Raw genomic sequence first — 23,176 nt, 5'->3', positions numbered from 1 at the left:
ACCGAACAGTACCGCCAGCTGACTGGTCTTGGGTCCGGTACTAGCACGGCGAACCTTGGGTGTGTGCCTTCGGTGGAACTTGGAAATGGATATACTTATTGTTTATGGGGAACATACATCACCTCTCTTGTCCGCACATCCAAATTTTAGGTTTTTTAATGTATTGGACACTTAGATGCTTGGGGACATTTAATGACACCCCTTGACACTTATACCATTAAATCATAAAGTTATTAAGTCTAACAAATTAGTTACCAAACCTTTTATCAATTTTGTGAACTAAAAGAGCAAAAGGTCCAACTCATTAGCTAATTTTGACATAATTAATGCATATTGACGCAAACATATATAATATAGAGATGCGCCCTGGTGTCGTATTTTTTTCCCATGTCTGATACTTCCAGGCACTTGGAAACTTTGGCACCAATGCTGCATGTCTGAGTAACATTGGTCTATGTGCTAATGAGTTCACACTTTAGGTTGCCATTGATGGTTTTATATGGTGGTGGCTTTAATGGCCAAGGTGGCCTTGATACATTGATACACAGGCAGCTTATTGATTAGTTAATAATGGGGTATATATTTGCCATTTGACATGACATCAAAGAGGGTTGGTGGGATCAAAGTAGTCAAGGGGAGAACAATGTAAGTTTTAGATTTATTTGGATCAAATGGAGGTAAGCAATCAGCTTGCAAAGGTTATATCTACCTGGTAAAGGTGTCAGGTTGGATCACATTCCTTGACTTGAATCTTTATTTGAATGACCTCAGAATGACCTTGATGTAAAGCATATCATTCCACTCCAATCTTCATCCTTTCCATGAGGGTCTTGGTAATGACAATATTCCCAAATAATGGTCATCATTCAGAACTGTAATTTACACTTTTGATAAAAGTACCAACCATTTATAACTAAAACCACTGTCCTTTGGATGGACATCAAATCCCTTGTTAGTTGTGATCAAATAATCAAGATTAATTTAAGGTCCACCCATTCTGTAGCAGTTGTAGAAATAAAATGACTGCATAATGTTTGTTATTTGAATGATAGGTAATTTGATTGTTTTTAGGAGGGTCTTCAAAATCATTATGGTTGATATTATTTTGAATCATTAAGGAGAGGCTATCAGCTTCTAAATTTTTCGGAGATGGAAGTGTATTTCTTTTCCCTTTTGTTGAGGGCCTGAAACCCAAAGTAATTTGATTTGTGATTTGAATGTTTTATGTAAAGTGTGTCTTATTTGATCCGAGCATGTGTCATTATATTTTACTGGGCAATGTTTTGTAAATAGTGTCTTATTCAATCTAACCACTTTAATTTTGGTTTCTCTTCTTCTACCCCTGCAGCCATGGTACGCATATGGTATTGCGGAAGCAATAATGCGCACAGCTAACCTTTCAATTCCATTAAAGGTATGAATATGATCTCTATTTGTCCCACTATCACCACCATTACAACCACAATGTGGATGTCTTTTCAACCTCCATTTATAGTGGATGTTGCAAATGCCCACACTTACCCATCTCCATATATTCAATTTGCATTACATGAGTTTTGTTGGTTGATCAATAAAATAAAAGAATAGAGGCACAAACTCTTAAAGCAGCAATAAATTGTACATGCTTTCTATGATTACCTTTATCAAAATGGATTGAGGGGTTTAGAACTAATCCATTTCAGAGGCCAATATCTACCTCGACTAGTGTTATGACTAGCTTTACACCAGGGGAGGATTAGATGTGTGCAGCCTTACTTTGCATCCAGAGAGGCTGTTTTTGTGTTTTGAAACTGTGATGCTGAGCTATAATGGAGCAACTTATCATTGTGCCAACGACCACTCTTTCTTTTTCAACTATTTTGCATGAATGTGAAATGTATCTAGTGAATTGGAAGGATCATATTTGACGGTTTTCTAGCTAGATTTTATAAGCTTGTGGAGCATCAAAAGGGATTTCACCAATTTTATCTCAATTTTTTTTTGGGTTCCACAAATTACATAAACAAAATTAAATGCTCACTTATTGCGCTTATATTGTAGGATTCCATTAGTAGACTGCAATATGTGTTGGTAGACTTGATTAGTCAAAATCATGTAGCATACATTGAGGCATATACGTCTAACAATTCAAGTAATTACAACAACTTACAGATACTATATTGCTCCTAAAACTTAGAAATTTGTAGTCTTGATGATCCACTATCTCACTCAATCTGCTTTTTGTTTAATCCTTCTTGCCCACCCTGCATGCCCTCTATGATGGCATCTTGTCTCTCCTATCTATAGCCACCCTTATGGCATTATGCTTTTGGATTGCTAAACCCAGCTGCTACTTGATTATGTCTACTGCTCCCACTTCTTTGCTGCCATTATTGTTGTCAATATTATTGTCAGCAACATGGAAATCAACTGCCAAAAAGTCTTCAATGGTAGCCGATTTGTGATTCTTGGCATCTGAGGCTTTCTTGCTGCTCTTTCCCCTCTATATAGCAGCTAAGACTCTATCTCATTTTTCGTTTCCCAGTAACATTACCTTGATATAGGTCAATATTGCCAGAGAAAATCCCACCTTGTTGTTAATGTGAAGAGGAATTGGTTGAGATGCTGGGGTGGAGGGTTGGAGCTTCTTTGGATAGATCTAGGCTAAAAAGTCTATAGATCCTTTTACAAAGAAGACTGGTGAAGTGCCAGCAAGGAATATTGGTATGGAGATTCTGTTAGAAAAGGGCTGCTTCATGTGTGGGTAAGACAAGATAGGGGAGGGTCGCAGAAGAAGATTGATCATGAAGGTTCATTTATTGGGTTGACCCATGCTTGGATCCTTGACCTATGACTTGGCCAGCTGAACAAGTTGGTGCTTTGGTGAGTTTCATAACATGAAATGAGGTTGATGGATGGTGGGAGGGAAGAAATGATGAGAGAGACTTGAGAGATCCACTAATTCAAGTACCATTTTCAATTTTGACTCATTATATTTGACAATCAAGATGTTAGATACTTAGATGAGGAATTAATATAGGTCTTTGGTATGAGATGTATAAGGTACTAACAGCTATAAAGCTCATGCCTGGCTATATACAAATTAAGCCCAATCAAGGGTGAAAACCTGGTATTGAGTCAAAACCTTAAAACATTCCAGGGTTAGCTGCTTATTCTTAAGCCATATCTTTCTTTAGAGACACAGACACTTGAAAATTTGTTATGCTCTTCCATCGAGATTTTGAGTGTATGGCTTTATTAGTTTTGGCTTAGGAATAAAATTTCTGGTACTAGACCTACCTTTGTGCACAAGAAATGATGGTCACGAGACAAAATAAATTTTAATAATTATTCAAGAAGAATTGGTTGTCTTTCTTTTGGCAACAATTTTCTGCTTCTTGGGCATTAGTATGTATATTTAATATTTCAGATAATTTTGACTTGCTAGTCTTGTATATCTGGTATAAGGTTTGTGAGCTAGGGTAATGATACCTCATTATCTTTTTCAGTTATTTGATGCTGTGGCAATTTAATTTCTCTATGATTTTGGTTCTCCTAGTCTGAATTTTTGTTGTATTTAATATTATCAATTATACTTCATGATTAATGAATTCCTTTCTTTTTGTGGGGATATGACTAATTCAAGTGAAATTTTGCTTTATATTGGTTCAGATATTTGAAATTGGGGGTGGTTCTGGAACATGTGCGAAGTGTATATTGGATTACATGATGTTGAATGCACCAGATAAGGTTTACAATAATATGACGTATACGTATGGCCATACTCTTTGCTGAGTTTGCTTTGATGTTCTTTCATTGTAGTTGCATCTCACTAACATGATATTGGGGCATCATTGTAATTTAATTCAAATGAAAACAACTAAAAAAATAAAAAGGATCTAGAAAATTGTTGGATATGATAGATGTTTACATGTACCTGTCTATACACATGGATATATACACATACCCGCACATATAAATGTCTTCAAAAACATATGTTAGTATGCATTCTTCATTATAAGTTCTTGTGGTATTGTCATGCATGATATTTATATATCATGCTTTTGTCATTTAGGGATTCTTGTGATAGGTGTGTCGTGTTGTCACTTGGCATCCGCTAGCATTGGAGAGATACATTTGCTCAAGACATAACATGCTAACCTACAATTCTAAACTTCTAATGTGACCTGTAGGAATCTGGGTTTATGAATCATCCTAGATATTTGTGCTGCTTCTTGTTTAACATGTTCATCATAATGATTATATAGTTTTAAGATATCTGTTTAGTAACTATGTTTAGCATCAAATTTTGGGCATTGCACACATAATGATGTACCATGGGAAGCTTATATACAAATTAAACCATGATGCAAGAATTATGGATTTTATTTATTACTAACTGTTGGTTCGATACTGCACGGTGAATTTTTGTCGTTAGCATTCCAATCTCTAGATTTGCCTTTAAAACTCTCCAAGAAAAGGGAAAGTTAGTTGACAGGAAATAATTCCAAGCTGTCTTGAATGGTAATCAAGTTGTAGTAGGTGGTTGGACATGGGTTTAGGGTAGGAAAGTGGGGTAGAAGACTGTATAGCCATGAATGTGTCAGTTGGTGTGTATTGTTTTGACATGCATCAAAATAAAGTTTTGTCTTGTTGACAGAGATATAGATGAACAATACAATGGTGTGACTCTGACAATAAATTCCTAGCACAATAGGCATTGTAAATTTTTTGGTGCATATAGAGACTTTGATTCTTTCTTTTTTTTTCAAGCTGCACTGTATTAGATCAGTGAGTTCATCTTCTTAGAGTCATTGAGAGTCTTCGGAGAATTATACTATAACAACCAAAGTAATTTATAATTGATCTCCACCATTGCACCAATAGTTATGTTACGATTTCTTCTAGAATATTTTTGCTAATAGGTTGTCTCAATTGTAAGGATTGCTGTACCAATGCGTGCCACCCCATAATAGAAGTGCCGTATTGTACCAATAACAAATCAGTACTTAATACAGGGTATTTACCGAGTGTTGATGTTTTGAACTTACCTGCACTGACACTGTACCAACATTGTACCAGACCACTAGTACATGTACAAAAACCGGTATTGTGAACCTTGCTTAGAACCATGGTGAATTACATAATTTTAGATTCAGTTGAAACTGAAAGTCAGAGTGTGTTTCATTTTTGCTCTTGGCTTATTATTGTGTCTTAAAGAATGCAAATCTTTATATCAAACCTTGTCATTTTCCTGGGACTTTTTCCAGCAAGAAGATGCTCTTTGTTTTCATATGCTTAAAATTTTACTAATAAGGAGGTTTTGTGCTGCCTGTTCACTAGTCTTCTAGTTTCATTGTATGCCCCTATGCCCCTAGTATTTGCCAAACTAACACAAACCAGGCAGTGGACGGTTCGATCGTTCGAGTCGGTTCAATTTATAAATCCCCTCAACTCTTCCTTCGGTTTCTTTGATTGCTTTCTATTCTTTTTGACATTGACCGATGCCGTCGCTCTTTTATGATGCCGAAGACGATGTTGTTGCCCTCAATCAACATTGAAGATGATGTCGTTACCCTCGATCAATGCCACGGGGGCCATCGCCAACATCTCTGGCCCCCATCGATGGTTAGGGTTAGGTTTGGGGCTTCCATCACCACCGCCATTCTTGAGATAAGCCTCTCTTTCTCTCCCCCAGTCTCCTGCGCACTTCCTCCCTCTTCTTCTCCTTTTACCCCTCTCCGTAAGCCCTCCCCACCTCTCTCTCCCCCTATCCCTCCCTCCCTTTTCTTCTCCTTCTCCCTCCGGTCCATTACTTGTTAGATCAATATATTACCTAGCCATTTCCCAGCCAGTATGACCCTCAACACCAGTCTGTCAAACCTTGTATGCCCTCCTCGTTTGTTATCCGAAGAATTTGTTCAATCTTTTTTCTTTGACCTTCCCATCTTTAGTTCTGCTTGGTATTTGACCATTATGATGGAAAAAGGTTCAGATCAAAGATTCAGATCCCAACAGGACGTCCTACGGGATATCGGGATATGATACTCAGGACCATCCCACTAGTGTTCCGCTAGCATCCTAACATCTCAGCATCCCGGTTGGGATGGCCTGGGATATCTTTTGTCCCAAGTGTCGAGACGGTGTGAGACGGTGGCGTATCCCGTTCCATGGAAAAATCGGGACAGTCCCGTTCCACATGATTTAAAACCTTGGTTCAGATGTTGATGATATTTAATAAAAATAAGTTGTCACAATATATAAATGAGGCAATATGGAATGAGAATAAAATTGAAGTGGGGTTGGCAGTATTCACTTACTTCCTGATGCTATTAACATCTGATAGATATTAATTTCTTAACTAAAACACGCCACTATACTGATAATATAATTCTTTTGCTGGCTACTTAAGTCATGTCTATATGTTACTTTACAAGCTGAATGCTAAGAGCCTTTTAATTTTGTTACAAATATTTTCCTTTGTAAGTGTATTTTGATTTTGGTTATCAAATAACAGAAAAAGCTATGTGATCAATTATTTTGCCCTTTCTTTGCTTGAAATTCAAGTATTTGTGCTAAGTGTGTTTCTCCTTCTATTTATAGCTCTATAGAAATTAGTCCATCTCTTGCCGAAAGGCAGTTAGAAACTGTTGGAGAAGTTCAGAGTCATTTGTCAAGGTATAAAGTAGAATGCCGTGATGCAACAGATAGAACCGGATGGGGTAAGCTAAATCTTTGTGCATTATTGTTATTGTTCAGTTAGCTTGGCTGGTCCTATTTTATGCACATATATTGTTTCTTGTCATACTTCTGTTTACTTATATAATGCCTTTTTACCTCATAAAAAGGAACTAAGTTTCCCACTGGTTTGATGTCCATGTCTGTGGTTTCTTTCCAAATCATATACTCTATTAGTGATTGGATAATAGAACATATGTTGATATGATCACAGTTTAGTGTCATTTTTCTTAGTTGTCATATCCATATTATCATGATCAATATGAGTTCATTAATTTTTCCTTTCTGCTAGTAGCAATTTTAAGTCTCGGTATTAGTCCCATATTGGTACCTTATAAGTATGGTACAATATGCTGTGATGCAAACAACAAAAAGCTGGTTCCAAGGTTTAAAGTATTGGTGCTGGTACTTGTGCTGGTATCTGGCTGCTATGGTGTGGTGTCATACCAATACATGGTATAGCATGTACCTCTTGGTTTTGGGACAGCAAGAAGAAGAGGTGAAAGCCATACTAGTACAATACCAATATGCGAGTGTATCGATATTGGTACCTTGTCTTTATGATCGGGCACAAGTATACAGACTGATATTCACCAATATATAAATCCTTAAATCTACACTCATGGAGCCGGCACAACAAAGTACCATGTGTTGTTTCAGGAGGTGATTGAGCCTCATAGCGGTATTGGCACCTTGTTGGGTCTGTATGATATTGCCTTGTAGGCTTGTAGCACCTGAATATGATACTTAAAAGTTAAAACACTACCTAGCAGTTTAATGGAACAACAAATAATGCTGGAACAAAGAAGAGAGAGAATTATTTGGAAATTGGCAAGATAGTAGTGATAGTCCTATGTATAATGCGCAATGAAGCACTAAAATGTTGACAGCTTGATTGATATTTTGTTCTTTGAATGTAGTGCCATGGTATCTTTTGACATTTCAGTTGTTAATTTAAATCAGGAAAAAAATTGTCCTAGATTTTTCTTTTTCTCTTTTCTTTTGTCTTGCAAGAAGTGCAATGCCTATAAACATCAAGAAAACAAATGTTGCACTTAGGCTATCTGGGTGGTAAAAGAAAAGTTCACTATTTCAGGGAGAATTTTGGTTGATGTTGTTTGATTGATATTTTGTTCTTGGACCATAGTGCCATGGTATCTTTTGACGTTGCAGTTGTTAATTTAAATTAGGAAAAAAATTGTCGTAGATTTTTTTTTTCTTTTCTTTTAACTTGCAAGAAGTGCAATGCCTATAAACATCAAGAAAACAAATGTTGCACTTAGGCTATCTGGGCGGTAAAAGAAAAGTTCACTATTTCAGGGGGAATTTTGTTGATGAAATGCAACATCAATGCAGGGAAGAAGGAATAAAGGAGGAACTGAAGGATCTGTTATAGCAAGGTCTGGGAGGGAGTCTAGTTCTTCAGCAATTCATTTGTTAGAAAGTCATCTGGTTATCTCTATTGTACTTTCTATCTACTTTCCCCTACTGAATTTCCATATATTGGACTGAAACTGTTTAAACAGCCAAACTGCTTAAACTAAAACTGTACAAGCCCAATTTGGATGGAAACTGAGTTTTTAAACCTTGGTTTAGTTTACCCTTCTCCTATCAAAAAAAAAAAAAAAGCTTGATATGGGGTCTCGTAGATTTTTGTTGGAATAGCAACTTAAAGTGAATATATGACATCGGATTTGAAAGCAAAACTTGCTTTAGTTTGTCTTTTGTGAGCATGGTATTTGTGCTGTGTCATGTTGTGCTAAACTAGCAGAATGCAGCATGGATACATGTGCAATTGTATCTACATCTACTCTAAAAACATATTTCTAGGAAATTGTCTTTACTATGGAGCATTTTGCTGATGAGTTGCTATGCTTTACGTCTCTAAGTTAAATGATTATTTCAAGCATGCCATATGCATAAATTTGCAATAGTACTTTTGGATGTCTTTGGAATATTGATACCTGAAAATGTTTCCTTTTCTGGGTAGAGATAGCTTGAAATGTTTCAGTTGATTTATCATGAAATTAGGACCTGAAATTTGTTGTCTTTTCTCTGCTATACAGGGCCTGTAGACCCCCAACCATGCTGGGTTATAATGCTTGAGGTACTAGTTCCAATATTGTGTAGTTATATTAGAAGGTGAAAAAGTACTGCTTTTGTTTAGTGTTACTCTCATAAGGCATTGACGGGATGTTATCTCAAAAAATTTGCCTGTGGTATATTACTATGGTGATAACAGAGGTACCAGTATGGTCTTCGTATCAAAGCTTTGAACCTTGTTATACATTACCATGGTAACAATAAAAGTGGTTATGTGGGGAATAACAAGCTTAAAATCAATTTTTTGATTCAAATATTGAGTGTTATCCTTGTTATTTTGACTAGTTTGCTTATTTGTTCAATTTTAGGTACTTGATAATCTTCCACACGATCTTGTCTATTCTCCAAATCAAGTTTCTCCATGGATGGAGGTCTGGCTTGAGAAAGTACAAGACAGGTTTGTTACTTTCTGAAGTTGGATCATGATTAGTTTATTTTTATTGCATGGTATAATGGGATTATTTCTTCTTGTTCTATGATGGAGATGGGGTATCACATACAACTACTATTTCTTTTCTTCTTAAGGTCTGTTGTATTAGGACAAACCTACTACAGTTACTAGAAGATAAATTTAATTTTCTTGTTCTTATTATATGCAAAATAATTTGGGTATTGCATTATGTTTGGCTCAATATTATAAAATAAATTACATGGTTCGCTGCATAGACTTAAGATTAGTGAAAAAGAATCAAAATGAGGATGAAACCTTGCAGAATCCTTTTCAGTTCTTTTCTTCTCTTTTTCTCTAATTTCTTCTTATTTTCCTTATTTGAATCTCTTGTTTCTTCTCTTTTATACTTTTGTTGTAACATATGTTGGTGGAACTGGAGAAATGTAGTCTTCTTCTTTTGAGGTATAATATACCTCGTCTCTTTTTAAATGAACATAGTGGACAGATCTGATAGAAAATCTATATTCCTATTTGAACAGAACTTGGTGTGTGCAATAAACGTGGTACATAGGGAAACAGCATTGAAGAAACATCTGTGGTTACATCCAATGTTGATACTGAGGAGAAGGAAGAGATAAGGTAGATATGGGGAAAGAGAAACCAATTCTCTTAAGAACTTGGGCACCAAGGTACAGGGATGTGAGACTTTTGGAAAGTGAAAAAAAGGAAAGAAAAGGTGAAAATGAAGAGATGTTATAGATATAACATGGATCTAAGGCTTTCATAATATAGATCATGCATAAAGAAAAGAATGATAATATTCTCCAATCTCTATTTCCTTCATGGTGTTCCAATTTGAATATGATTAAAAAGTCATTGCTTTGTCAAAGAGCATCACATCCATGAGAACTTCAAAACTTTATGTTGTAATAAAATATGTATGGTGTGATTCAAGAAAAAGAGAAGATATTCAATATGATGCACACAAAGGCGTATCATTCCAAGGGCATGTATATTAGATCATGGTTTAAATCAATATGCTCTTAAAGTATTTAGGTTTGATGCTGCAGTACGAACTTATAATGTATTTTTTTCGAGTTAAGGAGAAGGGAAATTCACTTGTGTATTAAAGTTGAAAAATAAGGTTACAAAGAACAAGAGAGACAGATGCTAAAAGAGAAAACAAAAATAGCAAAAACAAGTGCAGGATGAAGGTAGAACCAGGGCAAAGAAGGCAACCAATGAACTAAGAGACAAAAGAGAAGGTGACATACAAAATATTCTGCTGTTTCAGAGCTTGGAATAGCTTCTCAAAACTCTTCTTTAACTTAGATACGAAGCAGTGACCGGTGCTTGAATTAATTCAATGCTGCCCTGAAAACATGATTGAAGCTCGATTGTTTTCTCAGGAAGATACAAGCATTTCTTTCCTTCCAGATGCTCCAACGAGCTAACAAAAGTATGTCAGAATCAGCTTCAAAATTGGATTTAATTCTATCTCTCCATATGGTCCATAAGGATAGCAGGCTTTGCTAGGTGGCTTTGATCCTCAGATATTGAAACTTGAAAGCTTGCCAAATCTCTTTCATGAATAGACATTGTAAAATCTAGTTAGCAGCACTCTCCCTAGCAAAAGAGCAAAACATACACCATTGCCGATGTTCCAACCTTAAATATTTTACTCATGTTCAATTTGTTTTTGGTGGCAAGCCACATGAATATATGAACTTTATCTGGAATGGAGGAATGCCATATTGAAGAAAAGAAAGAATAGATAAGACTGCCTCTGTTGATGAAAGAATAAAGGGAGTTAGTAGTGAAGGATTTTCTAAGACTTGGTTTCCAAACTGGAACATCCAGTCCCTTGTCGGCTGGATTGAGCTTAGAGTAGATTGAAAATCCAATCACTCTATATTTTCCACTTCAGACAAAGGCCTTCTTTAAGACTTCACCCTAAACTTGTATAATTTGAATCATATTGTTGTACTTTTTTCGAAAGTATCATTAGCCTATATTATAGCATTGACAGCATACATATAGCTTGTAATGAAGCAACTTTCTTCATTATGCACCATAGTCCATTGGTTTTATACTTAATTTAAACAATTTAAAAGACCCCTTGCATCCTATTGTATTCAACCATCTTTCCATATGCAACGTTAGTTTTACTAGACTCAAATTGACATGAGGTTAAAGCTCCCATTCTTACCACCTTAAGTAAATGTTATTGGCATGATACAATAGTTCATATGCTAGAGCATAAGCCGCAGCTTTAATAATCTTAATATGACTAGGGAAGAGAATGACACCCTTAACATAGAATTTTATTGCTAATTAATTCCAAGGCTTTGATATCCTAGACCAGCGATTTTGACATTGAAAGGCTGACCCTGGATCTGCGATGAGACAGCATAGCTTATATGGTGTTTTGGGCATGTATCAGTGTGTACCGACAATCATTGATGCACATCACTTTGAAGTACATTGATACATGTTGATGTGAGTTGTATAGAACTGTACCCTACCATCTCAATTTAGACTTGTACCTGAATAACTTTCCTCCCTTTTTTTTTTTAAGTAATAATGATAAACATCATTTTATGTAGGAAGGAACATTAAAAAACATGCTCTATATGTGACCATAGTGTATGAGTTTCCGATAATACCAACACTATTGATATCAATGTTTTAAATGCTGCTATCAAACACCATACCATTTTTTTTCATTGGAAAGGTAAGGTATTGATATGGTACTAGTATTGATCGTATGTATGGATGTACCTAAATTGAAAGCTTCCAAAAAATTGGAAACATATTATTACCAACTAGTACATTATCATTGGTACACATCGGTACAGACCGGTAAGGTTGGTATATTCCAGTATGGCTATTTCAGCATCTTGGCACATGTACTGATGCAATCAATTTTGTGCCAAAACAGTATGCTACCAGTTGTATTGTTTTATTTTGGTGATTTTTTAGTTCACGACCCATATAATAATCAAAATATAGGAAATTGTATATGAAATTCTCCAACAATATCAGTCTTACATGAATAGCAATTTTCACAGTGCATTTATGCTTGCGGGCTTTGTTTTGATGGGTAGACAGTTTTGCCCCTTTGTAAAGTTACTGCATGGATGTTAAACGAGGCAACAAATAACAAGGGTCAACATGACGTGCATCAATACTCATCTCATTGCGATCCCATACATGATGTCTATATCTCTTTGTTAGTTTGCATAGCTGGATGACTCAGCCGTGATGACTGCCCACCACCCACCTTATCCCAATCTCCTTGTCCCCCTTCCTACAACCCCTCCCTGGCCAGGGGGCAAAGGGTAGTGCCTATGATGGTGCTAGGTTTCGATGGGCAACAACTAGTGTGGGGATGGAACAGGGGGAAAATGATGGGCTTGTGAGGTACCACTGATGTGTTTGGGATCCAAAGGAGCAAAACACTAGAGCTCGCTCATCAACAAGACTAACAATGCTTAGTTTGTTGACTTTAGGCTAGCTCTCTTGGGCCATTTGATGACTGCATAACAATGTTGTGCCTTGGAGGCTCTGATAGAGCCTTGGTGGCTTCATTACCCATCTTTTAGCTGATTCTGGAACACATTCATGGGAAAAGATAACAATGATAAGATAGAAGACATGTGTAGCCCTCTAATTCCACTCCCAATGGCAAGAATCTTCATAAGCATAACCATGATAATCTACTAAATCGTGGTCTTTTTAAATACTCCATTACTAGAATAACTAACAAAGGGAAGATACAATAGCTATCACCTCCTACATTCCTATGCCTCCTAGTACATATACTTCTCAATCACACTTCACCGATTTCTCTTTACTAAGATTCTCCTCCTTTGTCCTTCCTCTTATTAATTCAGAATAATTCACAAGCACTCCTCTAGAATCTAGATCATCCTGTCTTCTTGATTAATCACTAACATGGATAGCAATACATACTTAGCGGTCGTAAAAGTAAGAGAAAGGGAAAGATGGTGCTAGTGTGGGTATCCATGTAGTGTGTTCTCCTTTGGATTGTTGATGCCTAGGTGGTCCCTTGTAAGCCCATCATCTTCTGCCTGCTCCATTGCCCTGACCCTAGCTTGCTAGAACCCACCACCATTACTAGCACCATCCTCTACCTCCCTAGACAAGGAGGGGCTGCAGGAAGGGGGATGAGGATATTGGGACGAGATGGGGGTTGCTTATGGCTAGGTTGTCTGGTTGTGAGAACTAAATGAGGGGTATTGACATATGCATGGGATGGTGATGAGATGAATATCGATGCTCGACACACGGTACCTATCATTCGATACTTGTTTAATGTCCGTCTACCCATTGATATGGAGCCTATGGTGCGAAATGCCTAGTGAAACTTGTCATTTGGTTAAGACTTGCATCGGGAGAGATTTTCATGTAAAATACCCTTAAATTTTGTTAATCTTAAAGTTACATGTCCTTCGTAGTTTATACCTCGAACTTTGAGCTTACATGTTGTTAATATATAAATTATTTTTTATGACAAAACCTCTCCATGTTCACAGTATTTTTGATTTTTTTTCTTTTTTAAACAACTCTATGTGACATGCAATTGTCTGAGCTGAAATGTTACCCTCATCTCTCTTGGTTGTGCAACTGTCAATTGGAGTATCATTATGCACTATTTAAAGGGTAATTTGTTGTGTTTTTGTTTCAATTACCTAATGTCTAGGGACAAGTGTGCAGTAGATGCTTTCAATTGCGAATTCCAAAGCTCTTACATGAATTGTTTAATTTAGACTCTTCCCCTCTCTGAATATAACCTTGTATTGAGTTTCTGATAGTAGACTTGACTATTGAAAGTTTTGGTGTATGTGTAGAAATTGTCCATATTATTTTATATTTTTATTACTGTATTGTTCTTCTCTCTCCTATTCATCCATCTTCTGTCTTTCAGACCCTCCAAAATATTTGATATTTGAGTATCAAAGTGCCTTTATCAATTTGGTGTCAAGGTAGGCTTGATTGTTTAAGCGTCGTCATGATACAAGCCTAGGCTATAGACAAAATCATGGTATGCGATATTGGACCAAACCACCTAGTTCAAATGGTATCCTATTGTACTGATCAGGAACTGGGATGATTTATGGTCTTGGTACGAAATGGGGCCCGAATTGCTTGGTTCTGGTCCTTATCGGGCTGAATCGCTTGAAATCGAGTGGTTTCAGGCAGTTTAGCTGGGTAAGGAATTTGTTCGGATCCTTACAACCCCTCTCCTTCAATAATTGGGCTTTTTCCGTTTAACGGTATTCTACCATACTGGTCACACACAAGTATGCAATCTGGTCGCAAAATTGTGATCCTTGTATTAAATTATTGGTTCCATCAAGGAGCAAATATATAGGCAAGAAAGTAGTCAAACTTTTTGCTTTGTTGGATAGCAAAGTTTTTTGATGATATCATTATAGAAGTCTATGTCAGCTATCATGGAGATCTAAACCTGTAGTTAAAAGTCTTAAAAGAGAGTCTTCCTTCTAGTTGTTATGGTCTTTTAATTTCATGGATGAAGGTGAAATGTCCTCTTCTAGGCTCTATCTTTATGTGAAACCTATAAGAGGAAATGAGGAAATGTGCTAGCTCTTGCAGAGGATTGCATGAGATGTTGGTTAATCCTCTTTCACTGTGTCTAGGTGTGATCCTTCATTTTGAATAATGTAGGAATTAAAAGTTCCATAAACAATATGGAGAATAATTATTGTTGATTACACGTGGTCCACAAGTCTATACCATTAAAGCTCATTTGTTTAAAAACTCAATGTGCTTTAAAAAATCTGAAATTCTTGAAATTCCATGCATCAAGGAGCATACATTTTAGTTTTTTCCATTGGATCTTGGTATACTTTTCAAGATCATGGTATATAGTTTCTACTTCAAGCAACATTCTGTTTCTAGGAGGTTTGGTGGACCTATTGCTACGAGGCTTCTTGTGCATGGTTGTAGATCAAGCTCTTATCCTATGCATTCTGATTAGTAGATTAAACCTCATTATTTCTTATCCCATGTTTCTATAGGTGTCCTATGTTTTTATTTTTCAGACTTTTTTAATTCTTTTCTTAGAAGTCTTTGGCACACTTCCATATTCATTAAGATCAAGATTCGCAGACTCGGTACTGAAATCCATGCTGGTTGCCGGCCGGTACGATACGGTACTATGCCATATCGATAATAAAAAAATCAAAAAAAATTTCATCCAAAGGCACAAAAAAAAAAAAAAGAAAATTGGGTTGAATCGGCCCCGAACCGTATCGAACTGGACCAAACGGCCCGATATCGGGTTGTTCGGGCCGATACCGTACCAAATCGACCGGTGCAGTCCGATTCAAGCTATTTTTTGAAAATCCAGCCTGAACCAAACCGATTTCCCACTGGTATGGTATGGCATGGTATAGGGTGTACCGGCTGGTTCAGGCTGATATGGAATATCATGATTGAGATTATTTTTCAGGACATTATTCTTTCAAGCTCAAAACCCCATCTTCTTTTATAGAACTTATGTGTTGTGCCTTCAATGGTTAAGCATCTTCAGCCATCAAAATTGTCTGATTTGAATGTGTTGACTTTAAAAACAGTGAGGATTGACTTAATCAGTAAACTTCATATACAGGAATGCGGAAGTCATATCATTTATAAAGTATCTTGTTATGCATCCTGTGGCAGCTAAAATGTCTAACTGTCATTTGACTGCTGTTATTTGTATGTATTTCTCTGATTATTTGGGAGAGAGAGTTCACCCACAGATATCTGCATGTGTTTTCTTATTCCTGCATGCATTTTCTTATGTTCCATGAGCATCAGCTTAGCGGCACTTGCTGTTCAATTAAGGAACATTTTGCTTTTGTTCTGGATTAAGTATATCAACTGCAGTCAAGTGTTGATAGAAATAGAATCTTATCAATTTATTGTTTGCTTGATTATGATTAGTAATTTGCTATTCTAAATATTGTATATCATTGGAGGGTCATGTTGAATAATTATTAGATGTTAGATTTAGGCCTTGATGAGTCTCTTGATATCATTTTACTTGTCCTTTCTCAAGAAAGCTTGCAAATCTCAGAAGTCTACAAGCCATTACAAGATCCATTAATTGCTCAGTGTGTCAAGATAATTGGCATGGATAATGGTGGGCAGAGCAGATTAATTGCAGCATCTAGGCACATTTTGTCTAAAGTTTTTCCAAAGCCCCGAAGAGCTTGGATGCCAACTGGTTGCTTGGTAGGCAGTTGTCCTAATAATCCTATTACTTTTACATGAGTTTCTTGTTTCATGTCTAGACGAAAAATATATATACTTAGCTGCTTATGACCTTGAACTTGCAGAAACTACTGGAGGCTCTGCATTGGGCTTTACCGAAGATGTCCCTTATTGCTTCTGACTTCAGCTATCTCCCCGATGTCAGTATACCCGGTGATAGAGCTCCCCTGGTTTCTAGTAAGGTAACCTTTTCTAGTGGTAAATATTGGATTATTTTTTTCTTATAGAATTCTTATGTTGAGTTTGTTATGCATTCTAGTTTCTTCATAAATATAATACGTGGTTAAGCATTTCATTTTCTCTATCCACATACAGTTGTTGATGAAAGCTATTTGCATGTGGTTCATTATAGCAGTTTGGCCTATTGCCTAGCAGTTGCACTCCATTTAGAGGAGGTTCTTTGAGTTTTTGTGTTCACACCCTGGGACATGTTCCATTAAAATTTCTAAATCATAATTCACTAATTTTACTAAAAGAAATAAAGCCTAATTTTCATGTCAAACAGTAAAAGTAAAGCCAAAATATTATAAAGCCCATGTTTACCTCTGACATGCTGGACCAATCTTGATATTTTGTATCTTTGATCCCATTAGAACCATTAGAACCTTGATATGTCTGTTGCACATGTTGCCCATAAAATGGGCTCCAGCAATTTGATTTGAACACAAAAAGTCTTAAACAATATGATGTACGGTCATGATCTTATAATTTATAAAACGAAATTACACAAAATTACGTGAAAGAAGTTATAAAAAAATATCCAAACATTCTTAAGTTGCTTAATTATAGAAGATGAGATTCTAAAAATGGATTAATATCTTGAAGGAAAACATATAGTAGATATAGTAAGAAATAAGTAGTAGATAAAATAGATATTTTGTTGTGAAGCCTTTCATCAGAAATAAAGTTTTGTGCAACAACTGTGCCCTTACACAATAAAAGAAATACTAAGGACTTGGGAATCCTATCTCCCTGTGCCACTGAAATTCTAAACGCAACCTCCTATTCTTGAATGGGCCCTGTGCTCGTGCAGAGAATATCCAACTGTGGCCACATCGTTTCTTTTTGTTCGGTTATATTTGGATTCACTAAATTAAATATCGTGCGGTGCATTAAAGATTATCTTTTGTTTTTTGGAGTCTGACTACAGGGACATCTCAACCATAAAGCTGGCAGTCCAGATGTACAACCATTCTAGCATTAAGGGGGTGCTTGGTTTGTGACTGGAATCGGAATCGGAATGGGATTCGGAATGACCAAATCCCCTAAAGCGTTTGGTTCATGGCCGGAATCGGAATTAGAATTGGAATAAAAATTTGAATCCATAGAGAAGAGTAGGGATTGAGTTTTAGGTAGGTTGGGCCATTCCCATTCCACCCTGGAATTGGAATCAGAATCGAAATGGGACTCCCCCAAATTTAGCAGCTAGAATGGGAGTCATCCATTCCGATTTCCATTCCAGATCTCTATTCCCCCCAACAAAACACTCCCTAAAGGTAAATATGAGTCTGACTCATTTTGCTTGCAAAATGGATCTGGAAGAGGCTTGGGGAAGTAAAGATTTTTTTTTAGTGAACCTACTGGAATGAAGTAGAGCAGTTTTTCAAGTTCAAGATGGCAGATACTTGACCTATATGCAGTACATGATATGTAACTGTGTTTTCTGCAAGCAAACTTGCGGATCACTATGGATTATACTGCACCTGTATTATAAGTACCATATGCATCTAGGATCTCAGATATGTTATCATGGTTCAGGTCATCTTCTTTGGGCTAGCATAGTACTGTCTAGCATTTAGACATTATTTTTTAATTAAAATATGTTGTTTTCAACTGTTGAATGTATCGTTCACCGAATTAGCATTGAGATAAAAAAAAAAAAATATTATGCAAACATATACTGCTAGAATCTAATATATAATTTACTACTTGGTGGCAATCCAAGATAATAAAATCTAAATTTTGAAAGAAGTTTAGATTTAGAATATCAACCCTATGCCAGAAACTTTATTTTCCTTCAAATTTCATGCAATGCATCCAAATAGTTTCAGAACTTGCAAAATCTAAGCATATCTTAGAGAATATCAAAAGAAGTGAAGAAACACTAAAAACTGGCATGTGTATCTCATTTATGCAATGAAATATGTCAAATCAACAACCCTGGAAATACATGTTAAGTCCGTTCTTTCAAACCTCTTGCTCCATGTGCAATAACATTCTGTGTACAGCAAACTGAGCCCGATCTTGAGATTACTTAATGTCTTATTGTAAAATACTATTGGTTGTTTGCTCTTCCCATTGTTGGATCTATAGCTAGTTTTATGCTGGCACCCATCAGATCCATATTGAATTTTCTTTGTTCATCTTTATTTTCCCTTGTACCTATTAGACTGTGCTGATGTTGCAGTAACTGATTTAAAAGAAAGTTTTCTTTGATTGAATTTGTGTGATGCCAATTGCATCTGTTGAACACATTTGAGAAATTTACCTGGCATAGTCAATGAAAATGTTTCTTGGTGTAAAAGGAAGCTATTCTTAGTAGCCCAAATCAATTTATGCCCACTCTAGTTGTTCGTTTTTGCTCCTTGGTTGACTTCCTGATGCTTACACCCTGTATTGTATTCTGCATAAATAAGTTTTATATATTTTCTCAAAAGCCTAATTTTATAAAAATTCTAATGTATATTATTTTGAAATAACTACCTTGTCTAACTCTTGGTGTCTAGATTTTTGTATTATCATGAAGGTCAAATTATATTATCTAGATGTTATCAAATTATTTTGGAAAGCCGTTCTTGTCCACACATGCACTTGAAGCTACTTATGCACCGGATCTTGATTAAAATTTTATGTTTGAGGATTCTTCTGGAACTTGTCAAAATATGTCTCATATTTTTACATATTGCAAATGCTATGATGTCCTAGATGTCCATTACTTAGCTAAGAATATTATTTATTTATTAATACAAAAGTAAGATTTTTTATTGTGGATCTGCACTTTTTTTTTTTTGAAAATATGAAAATATAAAAAATACAAAAAGGGAAAAATAATATGAGAAAATTGTCATCTAAATAGCTACAATGCACAATTAAGCATTAGGTTTTAAAGTCCCCTAGCTCCGTTGGAGCAGTAGCCAAAAGCTGAAGGACCAGGTTTTGAATACCACCAGGACTACAAGTCTTGAACACCTCCATCACTAAGAAGTGTAGAACTTCCTTGTATCACTAGAGAAGTAATTACTAACTAACTAAATTATGTTATCGTAACAATCCTTGGATTGATCTTGATCCACAAAATCCATGCCTTGAAGTCGTACATAAATCTGATGCACTGGCCTTGTTCAGTTGATGAAGATGGTTAGGTATTCAGTACCAGGTGGTGACTTGGATGGATGAGGAGATGATCAGAGCAACATGGGCTCTAGGATTGGGTAAAGATGAGAATTCGTTGGTTTCATGGCTGATATGGATGAACTTTGAGATGGGATGTTTGATCTAGGAAGTTAGTTAATGGAGGACATTATAGAGTCCTAGCATTGTAAAACTTCATCACTTGAGTTCTTTCAGCAGAATGTCTGAGAGAGAGAGGGAGAGAGAGAGAGAGAGTTCCACCATCAGATTTGTGTACTAGTTCCCTCATTACGAAAATAGGAATGCCTGCCCTGGTTCAGCATGTGAACATGAGACAAAAGGCCGTTTGAGTGGATTGGATGATCCTGTAGATCATGATCCACGATTTGGATCGCACTATCCAACATTGGATTTGAGCGTCTCCTTTGCGAGGAGGGCCGTCTTTCTTGAATTTGATCTGTTGATATGATCTGGATCAATTTCATGCATTTTGATCCAGATTGTACAATCCAGATCATGGATTGGACAATTGTAACAACATTGTCTTCAACTGCAGCCTTTTCCTTTGCCATTCTATTCTTCACTCTCGTGTGGTATAATTTATAATTTTTGTTTGATTGTTATTTTTGCCTTATTTCTTGACCATTTGTTGTTTTTTAAAGCTTTTCGAAGGGAGTTTTTACATAATAGATGTAGAGTTCTTGGACATTTATTTTTTTGAGATTCTCAGTATTCTCTAGTTTATTTATGAACTTGTCATAAAACCAAATATGTAACATCTAGATGTCGTGTCTAAAACAACTGTTGGACACCTGCGATTGCAGCTGCATACTGCATTTGAACTGTAAAAAAGTTTTAAATCTTGTAATTGGCATCACAAGCAAAATTGGTCATACTTCCAAGTACAGGATTTGTTGCAGTTGGAGGCAACCCTTTAAAGGAGCCTCCTTAGCACTCTCCAACCATTGAAATTAATTTAATATCATATAGTTTTAGCATACTAATATAAATTATTTATTCAATAAGTGTTACAAATATAATTTATTATTGTAATAATATATAATTATTATAATATCAAACAAATTTTATAATATTATACAATATAATTTATATTAGTATAAAAATATTTAAAATATTAGTAGTAAAACTCTTGCTATTATGATCAAAACATTTTTATTTAATTATTCTTATTATTGTTTCACAATGATTCTTATTATAATCTGTATAATATATCGTCAATAAGCATAATTATATTGTGATTTCTATCATATAATAAGCATTAGTTATTATAGCAATATATGATGTTATATATATTTATGATTATAATAATATATCTAATCATTATAGTATCAGTGCATTTTATTGTGCCATAATTACTATAGTAACAAGTTTTATAATATTTTAATAGTATAAAAATAATAGAATTATATATTTAAAAATACTAGTTTATTATGGGTATTTGCAGTATCATATAATCAAACAGCTGCAATTATATTTGCAGTTTTCAATTTCAGGCAACCAAACAAAAAACAATTTTTGCAACTGCAATTCTAATTGCAGCATTTTCAATTCCAGCTTGTATTTGAATTGCATGCACTTAAATTGCAGGGGAAAAAAAAAGAGGAAGCCCCTTATAAAAAGTTTGTGACATACATCACCCCAGAATAATGCAAAAGAATAAGTAGGGACCATCATATCATTACAGATTGATGTGTGCTTACATCAAACATATTTTTTTGCCTTAACTGAAATTGAATTGTTTGTGTAGTTCCATTTAACAGATACAATATATCTGACTCTGTAAAATATTGCTATTTTTACTTTGTAGAGAGATGGGTGCACTGTGGATCATAACAACTACCTTGATGCAAAGGTATGCAATTTCTCTCTCTGGTTTTCTTATTTCATCTGAAGAGACATAGATTCTAGATTATGTAATGTACAGCTGCTACTAATACTATAGAATATATTGCAAGCTATAGGCGTGGGTTGCCACGGTGCAACATCACATCATCATTGTTGCCCAAATAATTTTATTTTGCTAATATTCCTGATTTTTTCTCTCCAAGATTTTTTTATATATAACAACAACGACAGTGCAGTAATAAGCACAAGGTGCATTCAACTATCTCCACAGTTCACCATAGCTTTATCATGTACCATGCATGTGCCCAGCACTCTCATTTTTAGTAATCTGAAGGACTAAATAATCTTCAGGAAATTGCAATCATACAAAACCTCAGTTAAATGTACTATAAGTAATATGTCTTTGGAAAATAACTTATTGGGGTGAATCATGATATTGAAGAGCTAGCACATGCTGCCTCAGTTTTCGAATCTCTGCTAGCCTCCAGACATGTTCGTATCAGTTATCTGCATGCCTTCATTGCAACCTACATAATTTTCTCAATTATATAGGTGGAGGATGACCAAAATGGTAATTATTCCATCCAACAATAGAAAATAGATATGAGAGAGACTGACCCTTAGCCAAAGCTTTTTATATGGTGGCTGGAGAAAGGACAACAGCCACAGCAAAGTTTTACAGGAGGACAGCAATGTATGATTCTCTATCTGCCAATACATCAAGAATGACACTTATTCTCAAAACTTCAAAATATACAAACTCACCCCAAATACATGCAAACAAACAAGGAAGGAGAGCAAAGTCAACAGTCAAAAGCAGTTCCGCTCATTGATTGACATGACCTTGTTTTCTTATATCAATGGCTTCAAGCCACCAAACATGGAAAAGGTCTCTTTGTCAATTACTTAAACACCTAAATCAAGATCCATGATAGGGCTAGGGCCTTGGCCTCTGAGGAAACAGGAATAGCACATGCATCAGTCTTCTTCACCTTGATCTGGAAAGAACCCTTGCTAATCATCAATGAATTGCTTTCTTGAGAACTTGGGGAACTCTGACTATTCTCTCAAGCTAGATCTACAAGCAAGTATTGATGACTATCAGACCCTTGGATTCTCTTGGCTTTTGCTTATTCTAGAATTTCTCCATTCTGAAAAGAAAGAAGCAAAACAGGGATCTCGATCATTTACCTTTTAAGTATTCTTCTGAGTAAATACCAGAACTGTCAATTTCAGTAGCAATGGAGTATAGATATCTCCAATTTAAATTCTAAAGTCAAAGAGAATTTTTCCCAATCCACAAACCTCTCCGGGCCACCTTTTCTGCTGTCATGAAGTCCTTGGCAGCAAAGAGACAGAAGATAGCATTTGTCTAAATGTTTTTTTGGAGGCTAGGCTTCCAGAACGAAACTGCCAACAATGACCTCAGTCCTGGTGGCAGTT

General features: G+C 35.8%; 1 protein-coding gene across 3 annotated transcripts in view; it reads left to right on the top strand.

Annotated features, from left to right (window-relative positions):
* Positions 1–23,176, top strand: part of LOC105048836 (protein arginine methyltransferase NDUFAF7 homolog, mitochondrial) — a 30,983-nt gene that overhangs the window by 5,103 nt on the left and 2,704 nt on the right. For all 3 annotated transcript variants that reach the window (XR_832693.3, XM_010928300.3, XM_010928301.3), the window contains exons 5-12: positions 1,349–1,414; positions 3,652–3,752; positions 6,583–6,701; positions 8,784–8,824; positions 9,129–9,217; positions 16,306–16,477; positions 16,582–16,698; positions 21,696–21,740. Coding sequence is in view for 2 of the 3 variants with exons in the window: in XM_010928300.3 (XP_010926602.1) it covers positions 1,349–1,414; positions 3,652–3,752; positions 6,583–6,701; positions 8,784–8,824; positions 9,129–9,217; positions 16,306–16,477; positions 16,582–16,698; positions 21,696–21,740 (750 nt within the window). In the remaining variant the exon portion in view is untranslated. The remainder of the gene's footprint in view (positions 1–1,348; positions 1,415–3,651; positions 3,753–6,582; positions 6,702–8,783; positions 8,825–9,128; positions 9,218–16,305; positions 16,478–16,581; positions 16,699–21,695; positions 21,741–23,176) is intronic.

Source organism: Elaeis guineensis, chromosome 7, assembly GCF_000442705.2.
Source record: "Elaeis guineensis isolate ETL-2024a chromosome 7, EG11, whole genome shotgun sequence".
Classification (NCBI taxonomy): domain Eukaryota; kingdom Viridiplantae; phylum Streptophyta; class Magnoliopsida; order Arecales; family Arecaceae; genus Elaeis; species Elaeis guineensis.
Note: the sequence above shows the minus strand (reverse complement) of the source record. Positions and strands in the feature narration are given on the sequence as shown.